The sequence below is a fragment of the Colobus angolensis genome, unplaced genomic scaffold, assembly GCF_000951035.1.
Source record: "Colobus angolensis palliatus isolate OR3802 unplaced genomic scaffold, Cang.pa_1.0 Scaffold539, whole genome shotgun sequence".
NCBI lineage: Eukaryota > Metazoa > Chordata > Mammalia > Primates > Cercopithecidae > Colobus > Colobus angolensis.
Window position 1 is genome coordinate 186,502 of NW_012118921.1, and position 18,152 is coordinate 204,653.

General features: G+C 36.5%; 1 protein-coding gene across 4 annotated transcripts in view; it reads left to right on the forward strand.

Annotated features, from left to right (window-relative positions):
* Positions 1–18,152, forward strand: part of RBFOX2 (RNA binding protein, fox-1 homolog (C. elegans) 2) — a 112,535-nt gene that overhangs the window by 70,604 nt on the left and 23,779 nt on the right. For 3 of the 4 annotated variants that reach the window (XM_011961137.1, XM_011961140.1, XM_011961138.1), the window contains exons 4-6: positions 968–1,021; positions 11,361–11,453; positions 14,536–14,596. In XM_011961137.1, the coding sequence (XP_011816527.1) occupies positions 968–1,021; positions 11,361–11,453; positions 14,536–14,596 (208 nt within the window). The remainder of the gene's footprint in view (positions 1–967; positions 1,022–11,360; positions 11,454–14,535; positions 14,597–18,152) is intronic. The other variant, XM_011961141.1, reaches the window with a different exon arrangement.

Consider the following 18,152-nt stretch of genomic DNA (forward strand, 5'->3'; position numbering starts at 1 on the left):
CCACTGGACTCCAGCCTGGGTGACAGAGCAAGACTCTTTTTTTTTTTTAAAAAAATAAACAAAAAAGCAAATTATAGAATGTATCTGATGTCTATAGTTACTTATCTCTGCATACCTGAGAGAAAACCTGGAATGCTGTGTACTAAAACATTACGATGATAGGATTGCATATGATTTTTATTTTTATTTTTTTGTGACAGAGTTTCACTCTTGTTGCCCAGGCTGGAGTGCAATGGTGCGATCTTGGCTCACCGCAACCTCCGCCTCCCAGGTTCAAGCAATTCTCCTGCCTCAGCCTGCTGAGTAGCTGGGATTACAGGCACGTGCCACCACGCCCGTCTAATTTCGTATTTTTAGTAGAGATGGGGTTTCTCCATGTTGGTCAGGCTGGTCTCGAACCCCTGACCTCAGGTGATCCACCCTCCTCGGCCTCCCAAAGTGCTGGGATTACAGGCGTGAGCCACCATGCCTGGCCGCAGATGATCTTTATTTTCTGTTTTCCCTTTTCCTTTTGTTTATGTTTTCTGCTTTTCATATAGTGAATGTACTTTGTATTAAAAAAAAGGAGGGGAATAGCCTTCTATAGTATATTATTCTACTTACTAGGATTTGCTTTTCAAATGTGAGACTGTTTTTACAAATAAAGAGATATAGTTAGGAAAATTCCAAGTTCTTGTCCCCATGCAGCATCTAATGGGCTAACACTGTGAACAACTTTCGACAACAGCTTCCACACAGAGAGGTAGATAAATTGCCTGAGTGAGTGAACTGAGAAAGGAGAAACTGTCAGCTCAGCGATGAGCAAAAATCAGAAACTGGTATTGGAACTTACTAACAAATACAAATATAGAAGTTAAATAAATAGTTTACAGAAGAAGAAAAATAAACTATTCCCATTTCAGAAGAGAACAAAATATGTGGATAAAAACCTGACCATAAGTAAATGTTTTTATTTTTATCTCTGCAGCAGTTTGGCAAAATCCTAGATGTAGAAATAATCTTTAATGAACGTGGCTCCAAGGTAAGCTCCATTTCAGTGTCAAGTGTGCTTGATTTCTTTTTGAGTTTTGTGTTCTTTTAAATAGCAAGTATTCAGAAAACATAAACTGTTTTCAAGCCTGCATAAAAGTATCCTCAGTCCCTGTCTCTACTAAAAATACAGAAAAATTAGCTGGGTGTGGTGGCACGTGCCTTAGTCCCAGCTACTCTGGAGGTTGAGGCAGGAGAATGGCGTGAGCCCGGGAGGCGTAGCTTGCAGTGAGCCAAGATTGCGCCACTGTACTCCAGCCTGGGCAACACAGCGAGACTCCGTCTCAAAAAAACAAAAAAGTATCCTAAGTATCCACCTTAAGTTAGATTATCTCTAAAAGTAAGCTACCACATGGCCAGACTTTATTCTGATACTTATACAGGGGTGGAGGGCTGATGAAGTAAGAAGCAGAGAAGGTTGAGGGAAGAGTGGGGCATAAAGAACACACGATGTAGGAGATGACAGTGCTTTATGAGCCTTAAATTTGGCCTCAGCTTTCTCCTTTTAAAGAAAGAGCACAAAGACTAAAAAAAAGTGAAATTCTATGAGAATTCTATTCTGAATTCTATCAGAACAATTCAGCCAAAATCCAACTTCAAAACAGCATGCTTAGAACAAGTTTAATGCTTTGATTATTCAGTTAACTTGCAGTCTCTTTTGAAAATTGTGACAACACTTAAACAGAGTGAGAAATAACTGAGGAATTTAGTATGAACTGATTTCCTTCTTTAAGTTCTACCTACATAGGCAATCCTCAGGATGTAGAGTCACCTAAATCACAAGTACAGTGAGTTAGATTTTTTTGCATAAGAATGAAAGTATGTGTGTACTTTTATGTATGTATTTTCCTCTAAATGTGTTCTATATAAGAACTGAAGTTTTTAATTAAAATTTATTTCCCCCATTAGGCTGGGCGTGGTGGCTCACGCCTGTAATCCCAGCACTTTGGGAGGCTGAGGCGGACGGATCACCTGAGGTCAAGAGTTCAAGACCAGCTTGGCCAACATGGTGAAACTCCGTCTCTACTAAAAATACAAAAATTAGCCAGGCACGGTGGCACATGCCTGTAATCCCAGCTACTTGGGAGACTGAGGCAGGAGAATCACTCGAACCCAGGAGGCAGAGGTTACAGTGAACCGAGATTGTGCCACTGCACTCCAGCCTGGGTGACAGAGCAAGACTGTCTCAAAAAATAAAAATAAAAATAAAAATTATTTCCCCTATTTACTATTTTAAATTCCCGATCTATATGATTTAGAATTTCCACACATTAAAAGAAACAGCAATGTTTTTAGGAACAAGGGAATGGCCAAGTCTTACAGTGGTGTTATGAAAAAAAAACAGTGTTTGATGAACTGAATTTTTGGACATGTTACTTGAGAGTTTTCTCACTGCTTATTAAATGAAATACATCCTACTGGAACCATCAGCCATAGCCAGGCCTATAAATATTAACCTTGCTGTTGCTACTTTGATTTGTTAGGTTAGAGCAATATTTTACTTAATTTTCATTTGGTCATCACTGAACTTTGAAAATAGCTTTTGGTTATGGTTAAATCTCTTAAACATGTAATTTGAGGGAAAGCTAAATAAAGCCAATAAATGAGCTAATATTTACCTCTCCAATTTCATACTCCAAATTCACCATACTTTGGGAATTGATAACAGAGTTTATATACCTCCTGCCCCCATCTGTACACATAAAAATGTATGTGCTGTTCTAATGCTACTTATTATTATTCCCTTCCTTTGTAGAATGTATCAACACTAAAAGTGTTTAATTCTGACTATAATAATTATTTGTTAATTATTAAAGAGGTAATTATACTCTAAGCTTCCAGTTTTCAGTTAAAACAAAAATGATTAATATGCCTATACAGAGCTTTCTGCAGCACTTGGTAAGTATTTTTTAAAGTGAAGTCTATTTAGACTGCAACCAGTAAACTATTTATGCTTGTAATTTTTTTCACAATGGATTTCTGTTCCTTTGTTGCATTGTTTGTGTTTATTTTGTGTGATATTTTTTAGCTACAAGGTGGGAAAATGACAGTGGTTTAGAGATAAGAAGCACATGAGTGTAAATAAATGTGTGGAGATTATTGGCCACTCTGTAAACTATCTGAAGTAGTAGTTTTAAATATTTTTACTTGTGAGTGTATAGTCTTAACTAGAGTCTAACAACTAGAAGGCCAATGTAGCTTCATCAGGCATTGAGGACTTGTTCCTTACCAAGAAAATAATTTGTTTGAATTATTGTGAAGCAAAGGAAATTGATCTTTCTTGAGGCTTCTTTCATTGACTTTAAGAATTTGCCTGCTATCAATTTCTTTTTCTTTTTCTTTTTTTTTTTTTTTTGAGGTAGAGTCTCACTCTGTTGCCCAGGATAGAGTTGCAGTGGCACAGTCTTGAACTCACTGCAATCTCCGCCTCCTGGGTTCAGGCGATTCTTGTGCCTCAGCCTCCAGAGTAGCTGGGATAACAGGCACACACTACCACCCTTGGCTAATTTTTGGTATTTTTTGTACAGACGGGGTTTCACCATGTTGGCCAGGCTGGTCTCGAACTCCTGGTCTCAAGTGATCTGCCTGCCTTGGCCTCCCACAGTACTGGTATTACAGGTGTGAGCCACCGCATCCTGGCCCCACTTTGTTTAACATTTACCTCATCCAGTTACTTCTCTCGTGTAATTTTCATTTGAAAGTAATGACAAGAGCTTTCTTTTTGGGAAATCTAAAAGCATAGGCTGCTTCTGTCAGCTTGATGCTGTATCCTCACTGCCCCATTTTTCTTTGGGCTGCTAAAGGGTTCACAGACTCTGTACTAATTGGTAAATGTTTTAAAAACAAAGCACAGAATTCAGAATTGCCCTGAATCTGCCTTCAAGGACTGATAAAAACCTTGTTTTTGTCCTTCAAAGCTTTCTTAACTGCTACCTAAAGTTCTTTGCTGGAATGGGTGCCCTTGGAACTGTTCTGAGGCTCCTAATAGAGATTTACTTTGGAATCAAACCCACGGATGCCTCCTCTGGGATCCACCTAAGATAAATTAATGAGCAGTTTTTGTTTTGTGAATTAAGTTTAGTGTCCTATTCCTTTTATATGTTTGAGGTTGACTGTAAAATTACAGCATATTTTGAAAATAACCAGAGAAAAGGAGGCTTTATATAGTCCTATTGTGTAGTTAAGAGCTCCTCTAACTTTTAAACAGAGTGCTTTTCGGTACAGAAATTAGCTTTATTGAATTTTTTTAGAGCAGTAATGGAAAAACTAGTCACAAAATAACTCTAAGATAGCAATACTTACATGTAAAACCGTGTTTAATCAAATTGTTCCAAAACAAAAAGCAACTCCTTACCATATCTTATTTTGTATAATAAGACCATCACCCAGGGTTTTAGAATATACCCATTTGAAAACATAAGTAGACGGTGTTCCACTGCCATGCTCACAGCCTCCTTGTCTGCCAGTATTCTTCTTTTTCTAGCTTGCCTTTAGAGTAGAATTACTCTATAGTAGTTTTTTCTTTGTTGTTGACTAGTTTTTTCCTTTTTTCCTTCTTTTACCTTCATATTCTAGATTTGGTTTACTTAGATTATATATCATGCATACATATATGTTTAAATTATTTCATGTGAATTTTAGTCTTTTTACTCCCTAATCCTTTGTAAAAACATAGAATCAGCCATCCTGGCTAACACGGTGAAACCCTGTCTCTACTAAAAATACAAAAAAAAAAAAAAAATTACCCGGGCGTGGTGGTGGGCTCCTGTGGTCCAAGCTACTCAGGAGGCTAGGCAGGAGAATGGTATAAACCTGGGAGGTGGAGTCTGCAGTGAGCCGAGATGGCGTCACTGCACTCCAGCCTGAGTGACAAAGTGAGACCCAATCTCAAAAAATAAAATAAATAAACAAACAAACAAACATAGAATCACCTGTATCTAAGTTTCTTTGATTAACTGAAACAGAGATAGACTAGCCTTTTGAAAATGTACTATTAAGATATAGGATGGAAAATTGTACTCCTGCCAAAAAATTAACCAATTTATTCAAATAGAACTTAGAAAATTATTATATGAGTTTATGTAGCTTTATTAATTCTCCAAGTTTCACCAGTAATGAAAGATTATTAACACAAATAATAAGATCATGCCTAGTTAGAGTGAACGTATGTCCTGGCTTATCCAGGATAGCCCCAGTTTAAACCTATTATCTTCGCATAATTATTAATAAATGACCCCTTTCTCCCTCAGAGTGTCCCAGTTTGAATGATAAACTATTGTTTACTCTCCTTGTATATCCTTTGGGTAGCATCTTAAAAAAGCAGTCTTTCAAAAGGAAAACATGATGCTTCATGAAAAGCATAAAGAAAAAGATACATAGTTTATTAAAGAGGAATGTTCACTACTGATATTCTCATGTATCCTTTTAGTCTTATTTTCTCATATAGAACCTTAAAACATAACCCAAAATGGTCACCTAGTTCAACCCCCTGTATTCTTGACCTTGCATTCTCTGCTAGAAATTTTTAGTGATTAAGAATTTGTTTTTTTCCAAAGTTATTCCATTGTGGATCAGACTTTCTACCATCTTATTCACCATCATGCAACCACAGAACAATTTTTGGTGATAATTATCAAACTTATTAAATAAAGAAATACACAGATTATAACATTTACGTTTTCTATAAATTTTTGCCAGAATATTTTGGTATATCATCTCTTGCATGGATATGTATTAAGAGATTGAATATGTTGAAACTGTTCAGCTCTTCAGATAGTGCTCATTATTAAGTCCACTGAAGAACTACAAATATTATACAGCCCAGCAATAATTATTGAGATTTCTAGCAATTTTTTTTTCTTTTTTCTAAAATCAATATATACTAGATGTACATATTTTCAGGGTATATGTGATAATCTGATACATTCACATAATCAAATCAGAGTAATTGGGATAGCTATCACCTTAAATATTTATCTTTTCTTTACACTAGGAGCATTCTAATTATTCTAGCAAATATTTGCTTAACATGTTCTTATTACTTCTCTCAGGTGGATTTCTGGAATAATGGGGATCTAGGTTTAGGTTGAGCTTAAGTTTAGGCTGTAGTTAGGGGAGATAAAATGCTTACTCCCATTCCTTAGACACAAGTAATTTGCTATAATGTTTTTCCTATTATCATGGCTTTTAATTTCATGCAAAGGGAAATTAATTATTTCTTTCAAAGTATTATCAAAATACTTTTTTGGAAGTCACAGTAAGTAGGCCTTTGTGACTTTCAGTAGAACTTGATAGGTAATGTTGGAGTGAAATGGCTTTTTTTATTATATTTGAAACTGAATTAACAGTGCATGTGTTTCTGAAGGGCTTAATTTTTTGTTTTTGTTTTTGTTTTCTTTTGTTACCATTATGGGCTTTAGTTTTATATTTTTTTTTATTTTTTTTTTAATTTCTGTGTTCTGGCCATACCCAGGAGATCCATCTGCTTTTGATTTCTCCCTTAAAAGTTACATGGTAAATTTTCTTTCTCATTCTTCTGAGATCGAAAAATTCAAAAATTATACAAATTTTAATAATAGTTTTACAACGTTCATTCTATTGCTTGTTATTTATTGCAGTCTGAGGCCAGACTAAAAAGGTGACAGTTACTTGGCTCCTATATGTCCTCGATGATGTCAAGGCAGGCTGTGAAATTGCTGTCACACTTTGTAGAAGTTTTGACTACAACCATACACCTAATAAATACACCATTCTTCAATTTCCAGAAGTCAGCTAAGATACCTGGTGAATCACTCATGTAACACTGGTGTGTTTAAATGTTTAATTTAGAAGGACTTTGAGGACTGCGAACTTAGAGGAGTATAAAGTGTAGAGACCTGCATTGCCCAGCACAGTGGTCACATTTAGCACTTGAAATTTGGAGAGTTTAAACTGAGGTATGCCTATAAGGGTAAAATGGACACCATTTCAGAATTAGCACGAAAAAGAATGCTAAGCATCTCACTAATAATTTTTAATATTGAAATCATATTGAAATGTTAATAATATGTGTATATATTGGGTTAAATAAAATACATTGTTAAAATTTCACCTATTTCTACTTTTTAAATGTGGTTATTAGAAAATTTTAAATTATATATGTGGTTTGTATTGTATTTCTCTCTGTAGTGATAGTGTAGGCAGACATGTCAAAATCATTTTTTAATTAAAAATTAAAGTTTATTTTTTTAAAATCTGGTTTTATTAATAGGAGTTTAGATAACAAAAATTCTCCATCTGTTTACATAGCTGAAATATTTCCTCTTGTTGAGATTAAATCTATTTGTTATAGATTATGTAATCTATTTGTTATATATATATTATACCTGTGTAGACTGGTTCAGTGTTTGATAGGTTGTATGATCATTTAGAAGCTGTTCTATGATCATTTGGAAGTTGTTCTAAGGAAAATATTTTAGATTTCTACATAATTTTACTAACTTTTTTTTTCCAAAGCAAGAGATCAGAATGACCAACTTAATGTCAACTCGGTTTCTAAGAGCAAAGTGACAAAACATGAGTTCATGTAAGCAGGCTTTTCTGCTGATGACTTTTAAACCTGGATAATCTGTGAACATCTTTAGCACAGTTTCTGACACTTTTCTAAAGTGCTAAATTTTATTGAAGAAATAGTGTATTCTAAAAATGTTTTAATGGAAGCATGTTTGGGTTGATGGAAAATCACCTGTTTAAAGTTTAAACATGAGAGAAAAGTATTTAAGAACAGTACTTCAAAAAATTCTAGTCATACCTCTCACCTTCCTAATCATGGACTTTAATTCTAAGAGGTATGTATTAATTCCCTATGACTTCTGAACAGATTACCACAAATTGGGTGGTTTAAAACCACACATTTATTATCTTACAGCCCTGGAGGTCAGAAGTCCAAAATGGGATCACAAGGCTAAAATCAATGTGTTGGGTTCTTGAGGAGGCTCTAAGGGATCATCTGTTTTCTCACCTTTTCTAACTTCTAGAAGCTGCCCACATTTCTTGGACTATAGCTCCCTTCTGTCTTCAGAGCCAGCAATGGCCAGTCAAGTCTTTCTCAGGCTGCTTTACTCTGATTCGGACTCTCCTGTGTCCGCTTTTCACTTATAAGCACAGTACAGTGGCCACATTGGGCCTAACCGGATAATCCAGGATAATCTCTATATCTCAAGATCATTAACTTAATCACATCTGCAAAATCCCTTTTGCCGTGTAAGGTAACATATTCACTGGCTCTGGGGATTAGGATGTGGACAACTTTAGGAAGCCATTATTTAGCCTATTGCAAGGTCTGTTTATCTTCAAAGCAAATAAAGAAATCCTCTTACCTTTATGTTTCATATTAAGGAGTCCCAACGCATCAACAAGGCCTTCTTCCTCCTATCACCCCAGGGAAAAGATGCTTATAAAGATTGCTTTATTTTTATATTTTTGGTATCTTGATTCGCATTTCCTTCGGTGTATAAGCATCTTTCTTTATAAAACACTTTTAAAACATTTGAAAGTGAAATTTTGGCTGGGCGCAGTGGCTCAAGCCTGTAATCCCAGCACTTTGGGAGGCCGAGACGGGCAGATCACGAGGTCAGGAGATCGAGACCATCCTGGCTAACACGGTGAAACCCCGTCTCTACTAAAAAATACAAAAAAAATCTAGCCGGGCGAGGTGGCGGCGCCTGTAGTCCCAGCTACTCGGGAGGCTGAGGCAGGAGAATGGCGTAAACCCAGGAGGCGTAGCTTGCAGTGAGCTGAGATCCGGCCACTGCGCTCCAGCCTGGGCGACAGAGCGAGACTCCGTCTCAAAAAAAAAAAAAAAAAAGTGAAATTTTGTTCCAGAATGTTAAAGTCATTATTGAGAAAATCTTATCCAAGCAGACATTAATGTTAAACTTTGTCATTTGCTGACTGTAAAATTTCAGTGCTCATCATACCACCTTCCATTCTTTTGGATGCAGTTATCACTAGTGTTCTTTCAACACATTTCAGAAAAGAAGGTTATGGAAGATATTTAGCAATTAGATTTGAAAAAAAATAGAAGGCTTTTAGGACTAATATCATTTAGTAAATAGAATACTGAACTGAGATTTGAAAAGGCTTAGAATTTTCTCACCATTAGCTGTATATGCTTGTGTATTTAATCTCAGTTTGACTCAGTTTCTTTACCTTCAACATGAAACCAATATGTCTATTCTTTGTACTTTATGGTTATATTTAAGAAGACAAACTAGTATGTATATTTGTATGTGGATGTGTAGATATAGTCATAATGTTAATATCAAAAACCTAGGTCTTAGTTTTCATATAACTTGATAGTAATCCAACTATTAATTTACAACGTATTAATTTAACCTAAGTCATAAAATATATGACTGTGAGGACCAGTTGAAATACAGCCAAAATGCTTCTAAAGTGTGATATTAAAACTCATCACTCTCTGTGACCTTTTTTTAAAAGTTTGACTTTCCTATTGGAGGACTCACCAGGATTAGAGAACTGGCAGCTTGTCTTCAGCAGGTGCTAGTGTAGATGACAAATGGTGTAACTAATTATTAATGTGCGCCCTTTTATACCTTGTGGTGTCAAAGTGGCTATAAATGTTGATATCAACATTTCATTTATGAAAATATGTTCCTGTTGATATTTTCAACAAACTTATGCATTCTTTAGGAGAATATTAACTGAAGTTACCAGTAGTAGTTCTTTCCAAGCAACATACATTTTAAAATCTCCATCAGCTTAGCGTTGCACTTTCAAGGGTATTTGTGATGTCCAAATTGTGGGTAGAGATCATCCATTGGAATTCTCCAAAACGCCACCCACCCACATAATCACTTAGAATGCTGAGTTACCGGATCCTTCAAAACAATGGAGTTGCTTTTATAAAATCTTATTGAGCAACGTGCATTGTTTACCGTGTCAGTTAAGAACATGTTTTATATAGAGAGAAGTGTGCTCATGTTATTAAGCAGCTAGGCAGAGCTTCAGTTAAAATTAAAGAGTTCTGGGTTATCCTACAATGGAATATTCAAAAAATGCTAGCAGGACAATGAAGTTATTGGAAAATGAAGACTTTGCAGAAAATCTTAAGACTTTACCACTTTGCAGATATAAGCAGCGTTGTAAAATTACAGCTGCAGAGTAGAACAATAAGGACAGAGCACCTAGAATGAAGTGAATATGATGTTTTAGGAAAGTCATATAAGTATATAGTAAATGCTCCTAGTGTTAAAATTGGTAGTACGTGAACATTGGAGTGAAGGTAGTCAACTCCCTGGTCTCCTGATTTAACTCCTGATGAGTTAAAGCTCCACTCAATTTTTGCAGTATCTTGCAAGGAACAAATAAATTAATCCTAACTCATTGTACCAGCTGCATTGCTGTTTTCCGATATCCTTCTTCTACTGAATAGTAAACAACTGATGTCACTAATGTAGATCTCATTCCCATTGCCTGTTGACTGTTCCTTTTTTCTCTATATATAGAAAGTTACTACTACCTTTAATAGCAGATATAAAAATCAATAAGTGAGTAATTTAGGTGAATTTGGGTTAGCAGTTTTCTGAAATTCAGTTGAACATATTTTTACTCTTGTCAATCTGGTCATTTAAAATGGGCATTGAAGAAAAGTTATAATTGACCACTGCTTAGCGATATTTTTATTTGCTTAGAAGAGCACAAATGCTTTCCTCTTCCACACCCAGTACATACAAAATTATACACCAACTATGTCCTAAATTTTCCTGTTCCCAAAGGAATAATAGTGATATAAGCAGCCAGCAACGTGGAGCTAAAATGATTAGACCTACTTTAAAAAAAATCTCATTGTGCAACGTTGAACCTGAATGTCAGATTTCATGTAGCAGTTACTGGGAAATAATGGATTTGGGATGTCAGAGGGTCAATTTAATTAAGTCTTTTTTGGTATTACATAAAGGGGCATGTATATTAAATTAATAACATGAATTGAGAGAGAAAGGTAGGACATTAAAAAATCTTCAGATTCTTGGTTGAATAGTTTGACCCAAGTAACTCTGTACCTTAATTTTGGTCTGGCCTCATATGCTTTATGTTTTATTTTATTGTGACATTGCTGTTAATTATTATTATTATTACAGTTCTTTATTATTTTATTGGATTTAATTTCCCTTCACAAATATGCATGGACCAAAAATGTGACTTTGGGAGACTATTGCTGAGTTGCTGATGTCAGTTTCGTACTATGATATTTTTTCTCTATTTACCAAGAGATCAGTATTTCAATATAACGATGTGCATGTTTTCCCCCCTTCTCCCGCTGCATGCAGGGATTCGGGTTCGTAACTTTCGAGAATAGTGCTGATGCAGACAGGGCCAGGGAGAAATTACACGGCACCGTGGTAGAGGGCCGTAAAATCGAGGTGCATGTCTTTAATAATTCAATTTCTGGTTTTATATTTTTATTTCTGTTTTTTCGTATTGCCTCACTTATTTCACATTTGGAGCCCTGTCTTGTGTGTGCGTGTGCACATGTATGTGTGTTTGTATCTCTGTCTTCACTTTCTTGCACTAAAATGTATAAAAGTAACACTTCTATCTGCCTCCCTCCTCATTTATTGGTTGTTAGGGGGTTTTAATTTTGACTTTTTGTGTGTGCGTGTGTGTGTGTGTGTGTGTTTTTCATTTATGTTTTTCCTTCAAAATGTTCATCCTTCTGCTCTCTTGATTTTTTTCCTTTGCTTCAGTTTGCAGTACTCTGAATTCCTGTGATCAGGCCTAAGCAAAACTAATGTTAAAGTGTCTAAAAACTATCCAGTTTATAACACTGTGTTCTATAATGAATCAAGGGGCCAGCCAATATCCTCTCTCTTGGGAGGCCAGTTCGCCTCTTTGTGCACACGATAAGCACGGAATAGAAGATTCTAGAGATTTTGGGGAGGGAGGAAATAATCCAAAACTCATGTAGTTTTAAAATATATCTAATGTCAAGAATTTTGATATCTAAATTTTTATGGATAAAATTCTTAAACAGAGGGTTTGATGGCTGGCTGGCGAATGTACTGTGATGATGACTAAGTCTGCCGCCTGGTATTCACCAGCCCTTTTTGATAACACATCGAAGGTTAACTGGCTCCTTTCCCCTTTCCCAATTTTTTAAAGTATTAAATGTAAAAGCCACCATTTTGAGTAAGATGTCTGCATATTTTGCTTTTTTTCCCCTCCTTTCCAATGGTTTAGCCTTTAGGGCCCTTCACTTGACTCACTCTTTCCATGGTAACTATACACAATGCTGGCGATGGTGCCCGTTGGCGGTAAGTGAAAAAAGCACTAGAGAAGAAGCTTTTAAAAATGTAATTACAAAACAATTAAATAAGAAAGAAAAAGTCCATCTGCCATCTCACATTAACACTACAAAATGTGATTTGACTTGTTGTTCCTCTTCCTTTTCCTTTCCCCCTTTTATTTTCAATGCTGTTGAGTAATGCCGCCTGGATTTTGGATGTACATATTGTTTTGTAGCAGTCTGAGCTGTTTGATTACTGACTTCATGGTGATTTTTTTCCCCTTGCACATCTTACTCAGAGTTACTGAACTCCAGTTTGGCTGGTTTTATTAATGCACTTCCTGCCCCTACATCCTTCCCTACTTTTCCTGTTTCCCAAATCCCCGTTTGTAGCTTTGATTGTTCTTTCTTTGCCCGTTACACCCTTCCTGACTTTCTGTCTTCTTTTTCCCTACCTTATTCTCTTTTTCCAAATCCTTGCTCTTGTCCTTTTCCCTATTCTTCCTTTCCCATCCTTTCAGTTACACGCAGCTGTTGGTCTCTTTTGCTGACTGGTGGTTTCTGATTGATTCTGGCCATTTTTCCTTTTAAGTGCTTGGTTGCTTTCTGCTCCAGCAGCTGGTTTCAGCTCTTGCTCCATTCTAATCCTTGTCTGTGAGAACCTTGCTTTTCACTTTCTCCCCTCTTTCCAAAAGTCATTGTTTTTTCTTTCTTTTATTTGTGTGTGTGTGTTTTTTAACCGCATGCTCTCAGTCTCATCATTGTTGTATCCCATTCTTTCTTTTTAAATGTGAAATGTTTATATTATTTGGTGGGTGAAACTAGAGTAAATGGAGTTTCAAGCTCTTTCCTCATGTAGGGGAAGTATCACTGTACAAATCTCAAAAGACATAGGAAGAAGTTTTTTTAGTTCTAATTCTACCTAAAATTGGTCTTTTCATCACACAAATTTATTACCATACAAATTGAACACAATGTAAATTTGAAGAGGCAAAAATAAGACATTTATATTTTATGCTTCTTTTTTCAATTGGCATGTTTTATGACCTGACAACACAGTGTAAGGCAAGTTCTATGGTGGGACTTTACCCTCCTTGCAAGAGCTTTGAGGCTGATTCTGTCACTGGGCTGCAGTACGCTGGCATCTCAGTTCCATTCATCTTTTCTTCAGCAGCACCGTCTTTGTAGCGCCTGCTTACTCTCGTACTGAGAATGCTTTAAAATGTGCAGTTCTGTAATGAGGGTGGAGAGTGCCATAAAACTAAATAAATAAACACTTGATTTTCTTAATTCTTTTAAGTGCCTACTTTATTTTTTTTTTTGAGACGGAGTCTCGCTCTGTTGCCCAGGCTGGAGTGCAGTGGCCAGATCTCAGCTCACTGCAAGCTCTGTCTCCCGGGTTTATGCCATTCTCCTGCCTCAGCCTCCCGAGTAGCTGGGACTACAGGCGCCCGCCACCTCGCCCAGCTAGTTTTTTGTATTTTTTAGTAGAGACGGGGTTTCACCATGTTAGCCAGGATGGTCTCGATCTCCTGACCTCGTGATCCGCCCGTCTCGGCCTCCCAAAGTGCTGGGATTACAGGCTTGAGCCACCGCGCCCGGCTAAGTGCCTACTTTAAAGGCATTTTTAAAAGCTTTGTTCCTGAGTTGATAGACCATGTAATCTAGAAAATTCAGAATGGTCCTGAAGGCTGTCACCATGGGAATCTTAGGTTTCTATATTTGTTTACTGACGTCAGACAGTAAAAATCTCGGACAGACATATTTAAAATGCTGAACATTAGGACAGGTGAAATCAGATTTATTTTATCACCTTTCCGTCAATCTGTTTCATAACCCATGTGGCAAGCCTCTGTTTTATTAACAAACTTCAAAGTGAATTGCTAATATAGTTGTTTCCTATTTACTTTTTTCTGTGTTTTCCTTAGTGCAGGGATTTCTCTGTTTAAAAGATGTCCAAAGATTTTGCAAATGTATTGTCTTTGGAGTACTGATATTTGGAAACCAAGAAACTCATTTTACTCTTGTTATCCTCATTTAATAAGAACTTTAATTAAAACACTATATATTAATATTTTATATTGCTGTGTTAATTATTTAAATCAATGCTCTCAGAAATTTACATTTTAAACTAAGTACTATGTTACTGGATGTGCAACTTTATGTTCCCTAATGTAGTCCACTTCTTCCCTGCCCTTTTTTCTCCCTGTTATTTTTAGGTGAATAATGCTACAGCACGTGTAATGACCAATAAGAAGATGGTCACACCATATGCAAATGGTAAGAAATTATAAATCATCTTCGAAAGAGTGTTTATTCCTGTGTAAATATATTAAGTTTTTATAAACTTCTAAGAATCTTTATTTCAGTCTTAAGACAGTTTAATTTGCATTGAAGAGTCTCTTTACCTGGGAGAGTATTTTATGTTTATAACATAACTTTGTCATTACAATTGAGCTATGTTTTTTAGGTATTAAGGTGTTATGTTCTAAGTAAAGTTCATCTTTTACACAGTGCAAACATGCTATCTAGTTGCCTACTAACCCAAATTGGATCCCACCTGAGCACCTTCTTTTTCAGGTGCTGTAGCTCTTTGTAATATGTTAGACTTGTCCGTAATACCCCTGGATGCCCACTGACTCTCACTTCACTTCTGACTCTCATTCATCTGAGCATAAGTGGAATAAATTATGATTTTGGACCCATTGCTCTCCTTAGGCCTAGAGGTAGCAGCCATGGGTATGGTTATGTGTGTGCCATTTTCTATTTCATGATTACATATTATATAGTAAGGTTTATAAGTGTTTCTCATTGAGAAGGAAATTTTCTATGAATAATTTGTTACATCAGTTACCAAATTTAATCTAGACTCATGGTCTCTGAATGAGATGGAATATAAATTTAATCTGTAACCCAGTGGTGGTTTTGCAGACTGTGTTATGCAGAGCCAGTTTGGGGGAGAAAAAGGAAACCAAATTGATTGAATTCTAAGGTCTCAGCTGTACTGTAATCTGAGCAATTTATGGTTCTGCATAAGGTTTTACTAATATCTAGAATAAACGGGGGAGTTTCTGCTGCTCTTGTAAAAAGTTTGAACCTACTGTTAGAGTGTGGCTGTATGTGCCAATAATATCTTAAGAAGAAATGTATTGGTATTGACTATATCCCATAAAGTCTTCAATAAATATATTTAGCCCAGCTTTTCACATAGATGATACAAATTTATCAGCATAATTTGCATTTTTCCTACTCCTTTTATCGGTATGATACCACTGCCTCCCACTTTAACTCTTATTTTCTTTTCACTGTTCTTACAAAAACAAGTCTCTACAGTTTTGATAAAAACTCAAACAAAACAGAAAGGAGAGGCAAAGAATGTCAAATTTTCTTTGCATCTGGGAGAAATATTGTTACAGAAAGAGCCTCTGACTGGAATTCAGAAAACAGACATTCTGCTTCTAGGTTTGACTCTTTATTTACTCTGTGACAGTGGACCAGTTTTTTAACCTGATTCTGTTTTCGTATTTATAGAGTAAGACCACAGATTTTTGGCACCAGGATTTTTTTAGAAATTATTGAAACTCAACCCTCCCAGCTTATTATTAGGAAATGAGACCCGGAAGAGTGTAGTATTGACCTCAGGTTGCAGATGTGGTATCTGTTTTACCTTCCTCCTTGGATTTTGTGCAGGTCAAAGGACATTTGTGAAAATACATTATAAATTGTCTAAAACTAAATATATTCAAAGTATTGCTAACAGCATATCAATATACATCCATTATATTAATTTTTGTTTTTATTTTGGGAGAGAGTCTCTCTGTCACCTAGGCTGGAGTACAGTGGTGCGATCTCGGCTCACTGCAACCTCCACTTCCTGGGGTTCAAGCAATTCTTGTGCCTCAGCCTCCAGAGTAGCTGGGATTACAGGTGTGTGCCACCACACCCGGCTAATTTTTGTATTTTTAGTAGAGACGAGGTTTTGCCATGTTGGCCAGGCTGGTCTCGAACTTCTAGACTCAGGCGATCCGTCCACCTCAGCCTTCCGAAGTGCTGGGATTACAGGCTTGAGCCACAGTGCCCGCCCATTATGTGGATTTAAAGGAAATGCCCAGGAAATAATGCCATCGGTAGGAAAGAAATTTTTTTTTTTTTTTTTTGAGACAGAGTCTGGCTCTGTCACCCAGACTGGGGTGCAGTGGTGCCATCTCGGCTCACTGCAAACTCCGCCTCCCAGGTTCACGCCATTCTCGTACCTCAGCCTCCTGAGTAGCTGGGACTACAGGCACCCGCCACCACACCCAGCTGATTTTTTGTGCTTTTAGTAGAGATGGGGTTTCACCGTGTTAGCCAGGGTGGTCTCGATCTCCTGACCTCGTGATCCTCCCGCCTCAGCCTCCCAAAGTGCTGGGATTACAGGCGTGAGCCACCGCGCCCTGCCAAAAAAAGTTCTTCAGGTTTAGTAGGCAAATATTATTCTACATTAATATTCAGGTTTAGTAGGCAAATATTCTAAATTAATATTCAGGTTTAGTAGGCAAATATTATTTAAAATTAATATTCAGGTTTAGTAGGCAAGAAACCTTCTGCCATTGTGTTAAAGGTCCTAAGAAGAATGTGTTGGGTTCGTCCTAATGAATTCTCAGTCAACATTCTCATTTAGGTTGGTTGGAATCTCTTAATTTGTACATAAATGTTGCACAGTATTTGTGTAATTTGATATTGCAGAATATTTGTGCTCTTACAATTCAAGTAGTATTTGCACCCAGATTTTGCCAAAATTTTATGTGGAATATTGAAGAGACACTGCATTTTATGAGCACATAAAATGATGAATAAGAGGTTGGATTGAATCAGAGTGAATGGGTTTTCACTTGAATAATGTTTTGCTTACGGTCATTTAAATCTGGTAATTTCAGTAATTCTTTTGAAAAGGCCAGTTGTGGCTGGGTGCAGTGGCTCACGCCTGCAATCCCCAGCACTTTGGGAGGCCAAGGCAGGTGGATCACCTAAGGTCAGGAGTTCAAGACCAGCCTGGCCAACATGGTGAAACCCCATCTCTACTGAAAGTATAAAACTAGCCAGGCGTGGTGGTGCGTGCCTGTAGTCCCAGCTACTTGGGAGGCTGAGGCATGAGAATCACTTGAACCCAGGAGGCGGAGGTTGTGGTGAGCCAAAATTGAGCCACTATACTCCAACCTGGGCAACAGAGCAAGACTCTGTCTCAAAAAAACAAAAAAAAAGAAGAGGCCAATTCTGGCCCTTTTCTTTTCATTCATATATTTATAGAATAGTGTGGCACAATGCTAGGGTCTTAATATAAAAGAAGACAAATGAGTCAGAAAAATAATATAGAGTAATTTTGCTTACTATATGTAAAATTCAATTAATAAAATAAAGTTTTCATGTGGAATTCTACTTTTATTCACTCTCAGTGAGCAATAATACATTATTCCTTTTTAAAATATACTTGCCATATTCTTATAAATATAAAAAAGGGAAAGAAGAAATAAAGTTGATGTTAAACTTAATGTTATTTGGAAACTCTTAATATTTATAAATATTTAAGGTAACATTCCACATTATTCTGGTGTTCTTTAACTAAAAAGTCTGATTAACTTAAAGGTGATTGTTACACATTAAAGCCTCAGAAAACATGCACTGAAGTTGGGAATGTACCTTGAATTTTATGATTTCATGTCTTTCATTTTTTAGTTGGTGAACCCTAATAAAATCCCAATGGTAAATCCCAGTGAAAGTGGATTTCAGTTTACCTGGAATACCAACATTGTATAGTCAAGCATGGAGTCAAAGATCTAGGTTAAATTTGAGTTCAGCC